Source organism: Apodemus sylvaticus, chromosome 10 (assembly GCF_947179515.1).
Source record: "Apodemus sylvaticus chromosome 10, mApoSyl1.1, whole genome shotgun sequence".
NCBI classification, from domain to species: Eukaryota; Metazoa; Chordata; class Mammalia; order Rodentia; family Muridae; genus Apodemus; species Apodemus sylvaticus.
The window spans coordinates 103,437,268-103,452,181 of NC_067481.1; the positions used below are offsets into that span (position 1 = coordinate 103,437,268).

Sequence of the window (14,914 nt, forward strand, 5' to 3'; positions counted from 1 at the left end):
ATTCATAAAACTTACCCACCCATCTCAGTAAATTCACACTGAACTAAGTGCTAGTTCAGACACAAGCCCACGGCATCTAGGAATGGACTGAGAACACCGTGGTGGGAAAGAAAGGGCAAGCTAGTCAGAGAGAGGGGTGGGTGTAAGAAATATCTTTACCCTTAGATTACAAAGGTACTGCATTTGACATAGTCCTAAATTATTTGCCTCTTAACTTGTGATTTAGTTTGCCAAGTGTTATCAACGATAAACTAAGCTGTACTCAGCATGGGATAAGCAACTCAGTGGGTATGGTGCCTCTCAGCACACACGAGGCCATAAGCTCTTTCATCAACTGGGTGTGTGCATGTCCCAGGCTCAGGTCCACAGAGTGCAGGCAGGGTGATCAGAAATTTATCATGGTCCTGGTGAACTGGCAACCAGCCTGAGTTAAACTGTCTCAACATTAAGTCAACAGCCTTTAGAGGCAGGAATGAGAGCCGCACAAGGAATCCAGTAGCTGCGGGCTGCTTGACTCCAGCCTCGTCACCATGGGACTGTCTGCCGAAATGTCCAACTTAGGCATTAAAAAAAAAGAAAAAAAAAATCTTGCCGGGCAATGGTAGTGCCCGCCTGCACTCTGGGAGGCAGAGGCAGGCAGATTTCGGAGTTCAAGGCCAGCCTGGTCTACAGAGTGAGTTCCAAGACAGCCAGGGCTAGACAGAGAAACCCTGTCTCAAAAAAGAAAAGAAAACAAACAAACAAACAAAACAACAACAACAAAAAAAACCTCACAATTTTTAAAATGATGGTAACAATTCCATTAAAAACAGGGAGAAAAAGGAGGTGTGCAGAAAACAGGTTGGAAAACACAGGTAGTTGAGCACATACTCCATTTGTGGAATTAAATAATTCAGTCATATTCTAGCTTCAAACATGAATGGTGGGTGACCAACCATCATCTATCCTGTTCAAAGTAGATGTAAAGTTGGGTAAAGTTTTGTAAAGAAACTCAAATAAGCCAAGCAGTAGTGTCTGTACAAAGTGAGTTCCAAGACTACTAGGAACTGTTACACAGAGAAACCCTGTCTTGAATAAAAAAAGAAAGGGGGGGAGGAACCCTTAGAGAAAGCATTTATCACCACGCATACAAAGGTTTATTAACACTTAAGACAGGCTGACCTTATATCCACTATGAATCTAAGGATGATTTTGAAAGATTGTCTAATCCTGCTGTCTCTACGTGCCCTATGCTGGACCATGCCTGGTTCATGCAGTGCTAGGAATAAAGCCCAGGCCTCATATATGGCAGCCTAACCTGTTACCAATGGAAGCACATCCACCCCTAAATTCTTAAAATCTGTTTTCTTAAAAATATGGATTAAAAAACTATAATGGGGTAGAGACATATATAATCATTCCTAAGTTAAAAACAAAACGTTGATTCATGGTAAAAATTTATATTTAGTCAAAAGCCTAAGTCAAACTGTGTGACTTAGTCAGAAAACCCCACCCTTTGCCTTCAATGTGGCAGAGCAGAGGGTCCGGTCAGGGCACTATCGCTGAGAACCACCACCTGTCAGATGACATCTCTACAATACCTAAGAGGAAGGAGAACAGAGACAGACAGCACAGAGCCCTCAAAGTCCCCATTACCTGTCATTGATCTTGATGTTTTGGTCCGTCTGAGGGTCATACATAAACCTCATAAGTTGCAGGTGTAACACTGGGGGCAATGTTAGGAATTTCACACCTTTCTCTGCTTCCTGGAAGTGGAAAAGAAGTGGTGACTTTAAGTTCACCTCAGTATTTTTGGTTTTCTTGGAGACAGGGGAGGGGTCCTCACTTTTTAAACTTTGAACTTATAGTGATCCTCCTACCTTTTTCTCCTAAGTTTACCACTCCAGGTTTACCAATCTTTTTGTTTTTTTGAGACAGAGTTTTACCATGTTGCCCTGGCTGGCCTGGAACTCCTGTCTCTGCCCATCCAACACTGGGATTAAACATGTGCCTCACCACATCCAGAAGTGTTTCTGACCAAGGAGATAGCTCAAAGGACCACAAGGGTGACAGACCAGATGGAACGAGAGAACCAAGCCCAAAGCTGCTCTGACTCCCAATCGGTCTCCATATACATGCCTGCATATGCACACCAAGCATGGACACACACACACACACACAAAACTAAACAGTTTCAGCACTAAACAAACACACTCAGGAAGTTTTGGTTGTAAATGTGAAGAAGTTTGGATATCTCTTTAGAGAGCCTCTAGTTCACTGAGTGGGAGATTACAACCTAACCTGGATGGCTAGCAGGAAAACGCTGGTTATTTAAAAGGCCACTTGCTACCAGCAATATTACAGCCATCAAACACTATGAAAAACAAGAGAACCACAAAAAATTATTAACAAGAAAACTGTGGTTAGAGGCCAACCTGGTCTACAGAGGCCATCTTTCAGGACATCCAGGGGTACAGGGAAAAACTTTGTCTCAAAAACACCAAGACAGAAAGCTGCTTGGAGCCGAGTAGAGAGGGGTGCTTGTCTTAGGGGCCCCTGAGAACAAGCGCCCCGAATACCGGGCAGACTAGGGCTTACAATGCTTAGCCCTACTTGTCACCAATACCTCAACCTCACCCCTGACCTTCACTCCTAACCCCACTCCCAGTAACAGATGGAAACCCTATTGGCAGTAACACAAGATGTTGTAGATAGGGAGCCCTCATAAAAGACACACAGAGGCTAAGGCAGCCACTCCACACCCCCAAATCCAAAATATTCCATTTCCACGCCTCCCCCTCAAGTGAGCTTGCTGCACTAGTTGGAGCAGGTGCAATCCCAGCTGGGATAGGAAGAGGCAGTGGCTACCAAGCTCCTCCCCCAGCGGTCCCCCAGGTGGGGGGGGAGAGAGGAAAGTGCTCTGGCAGTAGCTTCCCTGAATCCAGTCCACCTTTTTAGTCTGAGCCCTTGGGAGGCAGAGACAGGCAAGTTTGAGGTCAGCCTGGTCTACAAAGCAGGCTCCAGGTTAGCCAAGGCTACACAGAGTAACCCTTTATAAAAAATTGAAACACAAAACAATAACCAAGAAACTTTCTGGTAAGAAGATCAGGAAATGTTCTGGTGAGGCATGACACAGAAGCCGTCAGTCCTCACAGCACATTTTTCCTCTGCTAGATCTGCAGATGAGACACCTCACCTCTTCATCAAACAAATATCCTCCCACTGCATCAGACCACTCGGGGAGAGAGAACACCTGTGGGCTCACAATCTCAAAAGCACAAGAAAGAGCAGAGCACAGTGTGACCAGTGCCTGGGTAAAGGACTGGATGAAGACCGCTCGCTCGCTCGCTGGGGAAGAGGTTACCTGCAGGCCGTGCTCCCCAGCGTCGTATTTATTGTCACCGTCTAGTTGTTCTACTGCCACATAATCCACAAATGATTCAAAGACTTTAAAAAGAAACAAAAAGAGCAGGTCAATTGGTATGATCAATAAAGGTCAAGCATGCAATGCCGGCAGCCTGGGTGTACGTCACATTAGCAAAGTATGAACAGCAACTTCCCCATCCACTGCATGCAGTGACACAGGCCACTGCACCGTCCCGTGAAAGACGCAGAAAGGAAGGGCAACTTAAATACTTCGTTTCATGTTGCTCAAACACTCATAAGGTTAATCAATGAAGGGGCTCAAACACTCATAAGGTTAATCAATGAACGGGCCACATGGGACTGTGGCACACACAGACAATCAGTGGGCTGGAAACCGGGTGTGAAACTCAAGGGCTGGATAAAGAGGAATCAGGCAAAAGATGGACCTGCGTGGAGCAGTATGACATCAGCCTTGGAACAGTGACAACAGAGCAACTACCACTACAGTGACTTCCCTAAAATCAGCATGTGTCACTCAACAAACAGATTGACAGTGAGATCAGGCATTCACAAAGAGGCCTTCTCCTGGGGTGGGGGACACACCAGACAACAGTCTGGTCAGCAGTTACACTGAGGGCAACAGGTGGTGGGGGCAGGCAGGGGTCCTGAGATAAAGGAACAGAAGGGCCAGGGAGAACAACAAATAAAGCACCTCTGAGAGGAAAAATGAAGTGGAGGTCAAGGTAGTAAGAACTACACAGCAAATGAGAGCCATGCAGCAAGAGGCAACACACAAGAGGTGACACTAGTGATGTCTCTGCAGACCATGGAAAAAACACAGTGCACAGTAATCATAAACCCTAGCTTAACAAAGGAAAGGGGACCCAACTGGAAGACAGTGGTACAAATAAAAGCCCTGGCCATCTAGAATCTAGACCCACCAGAGAAGCCTAACTTGTTAAACGGGCTTTACAATGAAATATACAGAATCATTTTTTACACTGGCTTTACTTCTGTGGAAAAGCACATTCACTGATCACTTATTGTCAGTTCACACCCAGAAATAAATGATGGTGAGCCTGCCACAAATACAAGCAGAAACTGAGAGTAATGGCCTAACCCTGTAGAGAAAGGTGATGCTCAAGCCACTGGTCCTGTAAGAACACATGAGGCACACATGAACTTCATGCCGAAAAAGGCATCAGGTACCACACCAGGCTGGCCCAGCTGCTGACTGCTAGAGGTGCTTCCTCTGAGGGAGGAGGGGATATAGGGATTGGGCAGGCTCAAGAGGCTTTGAGGCAGCTGGACACACTGCTCTGGTAGTCCCCCAGTGTGCTGTGTACTTAACATGTCACTTCCTGCATCTAACTTTATCATAACACAACTGCAGAACAAAATGAGACACAGAGAGAGCAGCAATCAAGTATGGAAATGAGACTTACTGTTTTTCTTTCCTTTTATACTTAGCTGGATATCATAATAATCTTCTCTCCTATCAGAACGGTAGTCTACTTCTTTGCACTGAATATAAGACTGTAAGAATAAACAGAAAGCAGCTTCAGCACTGGCTGTCACGTCTACACTTATAATCTTTCAAAGCCATTCTTTAGAACGAATGCTCACATACCACCATTTTGCCTCTGAATAACTTTGGGATGGTGCCCTCTACACATGTGCCTTTCATTTTATTTTCCACATTATCAAGCAACTGAAAGAGAAGATGTGGGCATTAAAAACAGCTTATACTTGAGTAATACACAGTAATTTAACACTTTACTTGGAAATGCCAACAGTCAAAGAATTTCTAGACTAGAAATATATTACCTTTGGCATGCAATTATAAACAAACATACACATCTTTCTTGGCTGGATTTTGTTGCTTTTACAAAAATGTATCTACATGCACTAGTCGAGGTTAACCTTTTACAGTTTCTGAAGTGAATTAGTAATCTCGAGTGCCTTTAGAAGCATTTTTTTATATTTATTTTACCTCTGTGGAAAAGCATGTAAATTGATCACTAAACTTAACTCGTAATGGTCCACACCAAGAGATTAATGAGGTTGAGCCTGTCAACAGGATTGACTGGTTTGTCCATGGATATTTAATGAACTGATTCAATCCAGCTAGTGCTGCAAAAAAGAAAACACACCTTGCCCAGCCAATCACCTTGAACATCCATTCCATGTCTGTGTGAGCACGAATCTACGTCCTTCCTCAGTCCAGGAACCAGTGACTAACAGGGACAGGCAAGGGCACCACCTCTTGCAGTGTCTACAGCGGCCTAAGCTGGCACGTGTTCCCGAGCTCTGTGCCACCTGTGCATATGCTCAGGCAATCAAGGAGAAACCCACTACTCACAGCTATCTCTTCAACGTCCCCCAGCATCACCTTGACTCAGTCCTTCCTTCCCACAGCTCAAAACTAGACGAGCCCTAAAGTAGGCCCGGCGGTGGGAGCCCAGCACTCTTTACCTCTGGCCTACACCAAACAGTCTGCTTAGCTGTGAAACTCTGCTTGGTAAAGACCTCTAGCATTGCCTCAAACATTCACTTTGAGAACCAAATAGTTACTGCTTGAAACTTACCACTCGACAAAGCTCTTGAACATCGTGTTGCATGAAGCTATCTAAAGTTTCCCACCTTTCAAAGAGAAAAGGAGTATCTACATTTCAATTTCTGCATTTCAAGGGAGTGAATTAAGATGCAATCTAGACAGCAAACTAAACTGAATTCACCTCTAGCCTCAAATTCAGTGGTGTTTTTTTGTATGTAAAGAGTATCTTGGGGATTGTCACAATGCAATGATTAAACTGAATATTGTTAGCAGTCAGCGAAATATTTAAAATTTGTTTTTTAAAATCTAAAAGGTAGTATCTACAAGTTACATACACATACATTTTAAAGCTAGACACGCCCCTGTGTTGAAAAGTGGTGAAATCTTCCAAGAAAAACTCTAACACAAAGCCTTACTTCCAAAGAGGGAAAGCATAGAAGCCCTGGCCAGCGGTGGGCCTGCCTGAGCCGGATGCCGTCTCAGTCCTGTCTGCACTCCGGGTCCCTTACACAGAAAGCAGATGGCGGTGGATTGCTGATACATACCCAAATGACTTTGTGAGCTTTTTTGTTCCTACAGGCTTATCGCTGTGCTGTAATTCATAGAACACTCTTTGTAATGCTAAAGGGACGCTTTTAGACGAATCATCGCCCTCTGTTGGCATCATGTACACAGCCTAAAAGAATTGATTTAGAAGTGTTTAATTTTAGGTCAAAGTATCATTTCTAATATCATAAGGAGTAAAGCAATTTGCTAGGGGCTCTTAACTATGCCCAAATTTGTAAAACCATCAAATGTCTGTAGAGACAATTTAGAAAAAAGAAAAGAGAATTCAAAAACCTTAATTCACCTCCAGCTCACCCCAAGGCACTCCCTGGGGCGGTGCACGCTTAGCCCTGCCAGTGTCTAGCAACCAGAGATGATGAAATGCAGATGACACTCTAGCTACCCTCCACAAGCTCCCACCTCAGAATGGCTGTGCAGAAGCCTGCCTGCAGCAAGGAAGTACCTTCTCTGCCCCCCCCACCCCCCGTCTGCAAAACACCCCCAGTCAGAAAGTACCACCCCTCCATCCTTAGATTCAAACTGCTTTTTAAGAAGCTGAGGCAGGAGGATCACAAAGACTAAGTGAGTTTAAAGCCAGTCCAGGTACATGTGTAGATACTCCCTCTCTCCTTAACTTTGTAAAGAGAGCGCGTGGGGCTTGGTGTGGTGCCGCCTATCTTTAATCTCTCTAATCCCAACACTCTGCATTGACTGGCTGGGGGTCTCTGGCCAGCATGCCAGCTACAAGAGAGCCAGTACACATAGAGACCTTATCAATTAAATTATCATTCTGGTGTTTGTATTTTCTAAATTTGATCATATAGTTAGCTCCAAGAACAGGTGGATCCCCCTTCCCACCAGAGACTAAAGGCGGTTGGCCAGGCTTCACTGCGGAGGACAGGGTGCCGTCTGGGGAGGGAAGGGGAGATCTGCTGGGCCTTTAACATACCTTGCAGAAGAGAAGGCATAAAGCTGCTGAAAGGAATACAATTCATTTACCTTTCGTAACTGATTTGTGAAAAACAAGGTCTGCAGCAAGCTGTTCATGTAACACGTCGCTCCCTGATTCTTCAAGCCGACATAGCCAGTATGCTTCTTTGAGTCCCACCTGAAAGACAGTCCAAGTTTGAAGGTGCACTGCACAGGCCGCCACCTTCTACAAAATATAGGGCTCAGTCTGCCATTTGCCCTGGCATCTGTGTAGCCGGGCATCACCATGCCATGTCACCTTCTGTTATGTAGCATGCCAACAAAGGAAGAGGGTCTACAGACCATTCCTCCAGGCACCACACTGGGAACTGAGGCCTCACTCACATTACAGATCTTTCATTGTCGTGACCATTCAAACTTAACATCTACACTCAACTGTCTCCTAACAGTTCTCAGCATTGCTGTCATTCATTTATAAAGGTTAGCATTCAGACACTGGGGGTTACCCTTATATCAAATGTGACTACAGAACAATCTGATCTCCCCCCCAACACACATACACCAAAATGTGAATGCCTAATGTGTAAGAAATAGGTGGCAACAGCCACCCACACCTGACACTCCTACCACCAATCTCTAGAAACGCACTTATGCAGGAGAAGACAGGAATGTAGATTTTCAAGTCTTAGAATGCATTTTTAAACCCCAAGGGCAGCACCTCTGTTATGCTATCTAAGTGGCTACTTAAATGGTAGTCTAAGCTATGTCCCAGATATCTTCAACCCATGTCGCCACCCAGCAGAGAGAAATCTACAGGTAAAAAGAAAACTACTACTTCTGTGGCAACTTTCCAATTCTGCTCCGAGCCAACACCAGAGAGGACAAGTGACTGCAGTCCCAGGGCCTGGCCAGCAGCCCAGATGGGAGCCTACACTCGGCCTGGAGCTGTCAGTGGTCCCCTGCACACTCCTGTGCAGGTTTTCATACCTGTGCAAGTCTTCAAAATAAAAGCAAAAAAGCTACGCACATGAAGGCCCTGGTTTCTCTATAGATAAGACTGCAATTGGAAAACCAGTGTTGGCTGGTTACAATACAGTAAGGAGTACCCAACTGTACCCAACTGAACAAAAACTTACGCAACTCCATGGGGAGCATCCGCCTGCACAAAAACTTCAAAGGTGACCTTGTCATCATCTATAAATCCCTTCTCAGGATCAGTCACTTCCTGTAAAATAAAAATATCAACTCACATAAGAACAAACAAGATCCACTTAACTCACGAGCAGCGACCATCTCTATATTCTGCACTAAGTACTACTTGAAAATTAACAGGGCATTCCTTTACAATTTTTGCACAACTTTGCTCTAGTTTGGAAGTGGTCCTTTTTGTTTTAAGCCTGGCTAGACCCCCAGGTGCTCAGGGTTTACTGTCACAGCCTGAGGGAGCTGGTGAGATTAATTCTAAAGTACTCTGACTAGAGAGCAACATGCCACAGTCCACCACTGGCCACTTCTGCAGAAAGGGGCCCCAAGAAAGGTCACCCCTGCCAGGAAGGATCTCCACCATGTGACTAAAGCGTGCCCTCAGTGGTCTGGAGAAGCGGCTCTGCCAACAGGCTGGCTGCTGCTGTGGGAATCAGCATTTGGTCCTAGCACCCACACCTCCAAGCTCACAAATGCCATGGTTCTAACCCCAAAGAATCTGATAAGCAGTCCTGGCCCCTGTGGCACCCTCTCACACACACAAACAAGTTTTTGAAAGATATTCTAAAACTTCATACTTGATGCCAGGTGGTGGTGGCCTACACCTATTTCCAGCACTTAAGCACTCGTGATGTGGAGGCAGGCGGAGGCCAGCCTGGTCTACCCAGTGAGTTCTAATATAGCCAGGGCCACACATGGAGAAACCCTGTCAGGAAGGGCAGAGCCACGCCCGAGGAGCCAGTGAGATGACACCAAGAGCAGGCATTTGTCATCTAAGCCTGAACCCATGATCTGAGCTGAACCCACAGAGCTCACACACGGACCACACCTTAGCTCACGTGTGCCCACACTCAGTCATTTACATATAACCACACACAAAGATAATAAAGTTTGCACACCATGTACACACAGCATAGTAAGTAAACTTGTAAAGGCTGCAACCCGAACCCTTACACATACAGAACACAGAACACCAGCAAGCCGCAGCGGTCTCCAGGTGCCTACCTGCCTACTCAACTCACAAAGCCTAATTTCTGAAGACTAAAAGAACAAGACCAGCAATACCAGTTGAGATACTGAAACTAAACACTGTCACTTACACTCCAGGCCATGAAATTAGAGAAGCCCCAGTCGTTTTCCTTGTGGAAGAACAAGTGACTGATTCGCCGGCTGAAAGACTTGTCATCGTCCCTGTAGTTTATTATCTTCAGCACTGCTTGTGCATGACAGGACCACGACCTATTGGGGAAGGAAGGAAACAAAGCCCACCGAACCTTAGCTGGCTGTGTAACTGAGACCCACACATTTGTAAACATCAGAACCAGCACATGAGCAGGTCCCTTGGATAGAAGGGTTTGAGGTCACAACTGCAGTCACTCAGCTCATGGTTCTAGTTTATTATTTGAGGATAGGATCTCGCCATGTAACCCCAGCTGGACTAGAATTCAGATCTACCCTCTCTGCTTTCTGAAAGCTAAGAAGATTAAAGGTGTGTGCCACCACCTGGCTTGTTTTTTAATCCCTAAAGTGTTAAATTTTCTTTGTTTTTTTGTTTTTTCGAGACAGGGTTTCTCTGTGTAGCCCTGGCTGTCGTCGAACTTAGAAATCCGCCTGCCTCTGCCTCCCAAGTGCTGGGATTCCAGGCATGCGCCACCACCACCCAGCAAGTGTTTAATTTTTAAGAATAAAACGCAAGTTCCTGTGTGAACTTTACGTATCAGTCTTAGGTTTTCTACAACTGTGGCTAGGTGAGGGGTGCAGCTCAGTGCTGGCGTGGCATGTACAAAGAAATCCCCGTGACAGCGGATACAAGAACAAAACAGTGGGTGAGCAAGAAATGGTAACGCACACACTATCTCTACCGCTCAGGAAGCTGAGGCAAGGGGATTACTGTGAATTCAAGGCTATCATGGTAACAAAGCAAAACTCTTCCTCCTTCAATCCCCAAATGCAGATGGATGGTCTACCATCTGGGTTCTACCACAACGCAGTGCTGCCAGCACACCTGCCCCATTCATGTATTGGGAGGGCCAGACAGTGGCATGTGGACCCCAGAGGGTGGGTCCAGAACTGCCTTCTATGCGGTCCAGCCTGGGTACCAATTTACCACCTGAGACAAGAAAAACTTTAATCTATAAATGGCCCTCGTTACAGATAAAGTTGAGTTCACACCTTTCTGGAGGGGAGGGACCATGCTGAGGCTCTGAGCCCACCCCATGGCTTGTACTGGGCAACCGTTTACTGATGCACCACATGCCAGCTTAGCTTGGCCCTTCTCAAACATTAAAGGAGATGGAAATAAACTGTGTTCTTCCTGGGAATATTTACGGAACAACCTAAGCCGCTCTCTTCTGGTGAATACTTTCCTCAAAGTTCCCAAGTACCAGAATCAGGGAGTGCCTGGGGCCTAAGTACAATGTTGGGCTCCTTGGTGCAGACAAAGGCATTTCCACAGCCCACATACACCCTCTCCCAACTGTCATTCCAACGAGAGTTTAATCCTACAGCAAGGATGTGGACTGAAGGAGAACCACAAAGGGATAAAGTCTGAAAGACTCATAGACCTTTCGTGAAACTTCCTTCATATAACTGGAAAGACCTCCAAGATAGATGTCTCTGTTTCCTTCTTGGTTACTGAGACAGGGTGTCATTTAATCCAGGCTGGCCTTGAACTGAACCTCCTGCCTCCATTTCCCAAATACTGGTATTAAAACAATTAAAAAAAAAAAACAAAACTCCTTTTGAAAAGTATGACCAAAACTTCCCCATAAACACGCCAGATGCATACTTTTTGAACACTTCACTAACTGCTGTGAGGTATACTTTCCAACTAGCCCACAGGCATGAGCTGTCAGAGGACAGAAGGGCTAGCTGTGCCAGCTTCTGACAGTCACACTTAAGGTAGTTGCTTCTGGGGACAAGGGAACAAGTAGTTCAGCAGCTGGCAGGGTCTGAATGGGCACTAAAGTTACTTTGGTAGTACACTCTTATAATCAGGGCTGGGGCTGTAACTCAGTAGTAGTGTCTGCAGCAAGTCCCTAGGTTCCAACCCCAGAGCCCACCAGAAAGGGACTGTTTGTTACAGAGTTACAAAGAAACTGAAACTGAGTAAGACTGGCGAGCCTGGCCTCCAGAAATGTGTGCATTTGTAGTTGCATCATTTAAACTCTTACGTGGAGTCAGATTCAGCATTGCACTGGAGAAAGAATCCTACGCTTTTTTGGTGTGGTCTGTCTGGATAAAAGCGTGGCATCACCATAATCTTCCATGGCAGATTTCGCACAAAACACGGAGGGCTAAGGACCGACTCACTCAGTCTGCTGAAGCGCTCGACAGTGAACTGAAAGGTTGCCTCGGAGCGCCAACTGGTGTCTGCAAGAAAACATGCCATCAATCACAGAGCCAGGGCATTAACCAAAGCATATCAACACTGAAGTAAACTGCTCTACAAGATCTCAATCCAGTTCAACTGCTGATGCCTCCGGGAAATGATAGCGGCTTTTCCATCTTATGAAAAGGCACTAACAAAGACGGGTCCTACACAGCTGGACCCTGACAGAGGGAGGGCCCACTCTCCCACACCTGCCTTCCCTCAGAGAACTAAGAGTTTAGGGAGTGAACATCTACTTCAGTTTTCACCCCACAAACCTGGACTTCAACTGAGGGGGCAGACTTGGGAGGGACTGACTGTAGAGGAGGGAGGAAGGCAGCTGAGAAGCCCAGCCACTGTGCGAGGGAGGAGCGCAGCACAGCGTATGACTGGCAGTCCCTCAAGCTTAAAAGTCTGCAAAATAAGCTGGATCCCTTATGGTAGCAATTTGTTTATAGAGAAATTAAAAGTTCTTTCCAACAGGAATATTAGCACAAGAATGAAGGTTTCTGCCCCTTCACTGCCTCTGCTCAGAGGTTCAGTATCTCAATCAAAACTGTTATCATCTAAAAAAGGGCATTCATCATTCGCCTATCCCTGGCAAGCAAGCGGCCATAGGCCAGCGAGCTGATGCAGTCCCAGGAATGTCTCGGTGTTTGCTTCTCAAGCTGTCATGGCGTAGGCCACAGCCACTCTGCTAGAGTTGCTACTGACAAGCACTAGTGAGACATGACAAAAGCCCAAGAAACAAAACCAAGGGCTGCAGAAGTGTCTGAAGGAATCACTTTCTGTGCTTCTCTTGCAACAAAGAGGAAACTGCTCCCTGACTAGTAGTAGGGACTGAGGGCCACCTCCCCCCTCATAGAATCAGGTTCTGACTTCCCTGGTTACTAGGTTCCAGAACATAATCAGAAGACTATGCATAGCTAGACTTATGAAGAGCATGTTAATTAACAGACACCCTGGCCCCTTACATTCCCAGAGTGCTTTAGACCACCAAAATAGAGCCCCACAACACTTCCATCTCCAAACTGCAGATAACATGGGTTTGTAGAATCACCTGTTCTAGATATACTAAAGTTGCTAGAAGTTTGCAACTCCCTGGGTCTGTTCTTAAGAAAACATGTCCATCAGTCCTCACAAGAGGGTATTCTTTACCGAAGTCTGTCAAAGTTTCCTCACCCCTTTTTTGTCACCAAGCACATCCCAGCTCCCTCAGTCAGGAGCACAATGGCAGAGCAGCTCCAGGAAGCTGTGCCAGGGTGCTGATGACTGACCTAAGTCTATTGGGTCGGGTATTCCTGCACCTATTTTTAGGGGAAAGAATTCTGTCCATGAATTTGCCTACAAGGATTTAGCAGAAAAGGTTAGCTACATGCTTTAATGGACATACAAATAGAACCTGAGCAGCATTAATTTCCACTTTACAGATATGGAAACTGAGGCATACTTGACATGATGCATGTCATCTGTGGAGACACCAAGGACAGTGACAGTGCACTCTACAATAAAGCTAGCCCACCCCTGCAACTTGGTCTTGTAAGATTACATTTATACCCACAAAAGTTGGAACAGACTACAATTTTTGTTCTTCCATGCCACACATTAGTCAAATTGCCAAATTATTCTTTAAATGTTAAGAAAAAGCAAACAGTAGTGACACTGATCTTAATGTGTAAATCTTTTAAAAAGAGAGCCTGGCACTGTCCATGGTCCTACTCACTAGCCTGCTTTCTGACATGTCACACTGTATATCTGCATTATACTGAAGGCACATTCTTAGAACAGGCTAAGGAAGTTCAAACTTCTTGTGAATAACTTGGGGACTGGGATCCAATCCAATCACAGAGCTAGCCTGCTTACAGCCGACATGATCAACAAGGAAGGCCCTTGGTGCTCGAACAAGTAGGACAAGGCTGAAGAGAAGCCTGAGACCTACCCACAGCACTGAGGCAGCCTGCAGAGGCTCACCCCCTAGAGGGAACTCCTTGACACTGGCCAACCTGAAAAGGGTCTCTACCCAAGAAGAATGCAGGGGCGCATAGGAGCTACACAGTTAAGCACCCCACGTGGACTGCCCTGCCCTCCACTCTGTACAGAAAGCACACACAGACATGACACTTCAGGTTTGAAGGGACTAATTTCTCCATATGGTGACTCTAGAAGAATGTCTTCTCAGACTTTCTAACATACTAGTCATTCTAATACAAATGACTTTATTATTATTCTAATAAATAACTGACTTTTTCAAGTCAGTTAATCTTAAATGGGTTGTTTGTAGAAACCTACAATTTAACGCAGCTCTTTCTAGGTCTTCACAGCCCATGGGTTTTGTTTGCTCTAAAACTTATCATCTAAGGAAAAGAGACGCTTGATGAGATAAGAACAAACACAGAAGTCGCCTGAGACCTGCCTGTCCCATTATCTGTTAACAGGCACCTTATAAAAACACTCTCCTCATCATCATCTCCAGTGTCCTCCATTACCGTCTGCACTGCCAAGCTACCCAAGTTCTTAGAGAAGTGATGGCTCTAAGGATTCTAAACACAGTAAAGTCAAGATCACATGGTTAGGAAGTGGCCTCAACCCCCTGTTTTCCAGATCATGGGTCCTAGTTTGCTATATTTTTAAAGATCTAAGTAAAGGGGTTCAAAGCCAGAGTCTCAGGGCTCATTCTGCAGACCCCAGGCGCACCGTGGGCACGAGCAGATGGCTGAGGCGTGGGGAATGCAGGGCTCCTCCAATTTTCCAAGGTTCTGACCCCGGTCACACGACACACAACCTACATCAGCGTTTCACAGTCACATTACTTCTGAAAATGCTCACCTAAGACCCTAAGATCTGCTCCAGAAACAGAGCCCCCTCCCCCTGCCTCTGTCATGCTGTGAACAGGCCCAGGTCCAGCCCTTGCTGAGACACTTCCAACTGCAAACCAGGAGGACCGCCACTCTGCTTTCCCATCT

General features: G+C 45.8%; 1 protein-coding gene across 2 annotated transcripts in view; it reads right to left on the reverse strand.

Moving 5' to 3' along the window:
- The window catches only part of Usp7 (ubiquitin specific peptidase 7), a 50,531-nt gene that overhangs the window by 10,916 nt on the left and 24,701 nt on the right, over positions 1 to 14,914 (reverse strand). For both annotated transcript variants that reach the window (XM_052195556.1, XM_052195557.1), the window contains exons 3-12: positions 11,755 to 11,953; positions 9,682 to 9,820; positions 8,515 to 8,603; positions 7,448 to 7,556; positions 6,448 to 6,578; positions 5,934 to 5,988; positions 4,976 to 5,056; positions 4,791 to 4,881; positions 3,344 to 3,426; positions 1,636 to 1,745 (exon numbers count right to left, since the gene is read on the reverse strand). In XM_052195556.1, the coding sequence (XP_052051516.1) occupies positions 1,636 to 1,745; positions 3,344 to 3,426; positions 4,791 to 4,881; positions 4,976 to 5,056; positions 5,934 to 5,988; positions 6,448 to 6,578; positions 7,448 to 7,556; positions 8,515 to 8,603; positions 9,682 to 9,820; positions 11,755 to 11,953 (1,087 nt within the window). The remainder of the gene's footprint in view (positions 1 to 1,635; positions 1,746 to 3,343; positions 3,427 to 4,790; positions 4,882 to 4,975; positions 5,057 to 5,933; positions 5,989 to 6,447; positions 6,579 to 7,447; positions 7,557 to 8,514; positions 8,604 to 9,681; positions 9,821 to 11,754; positions 11,954 to 14,914) is intronic.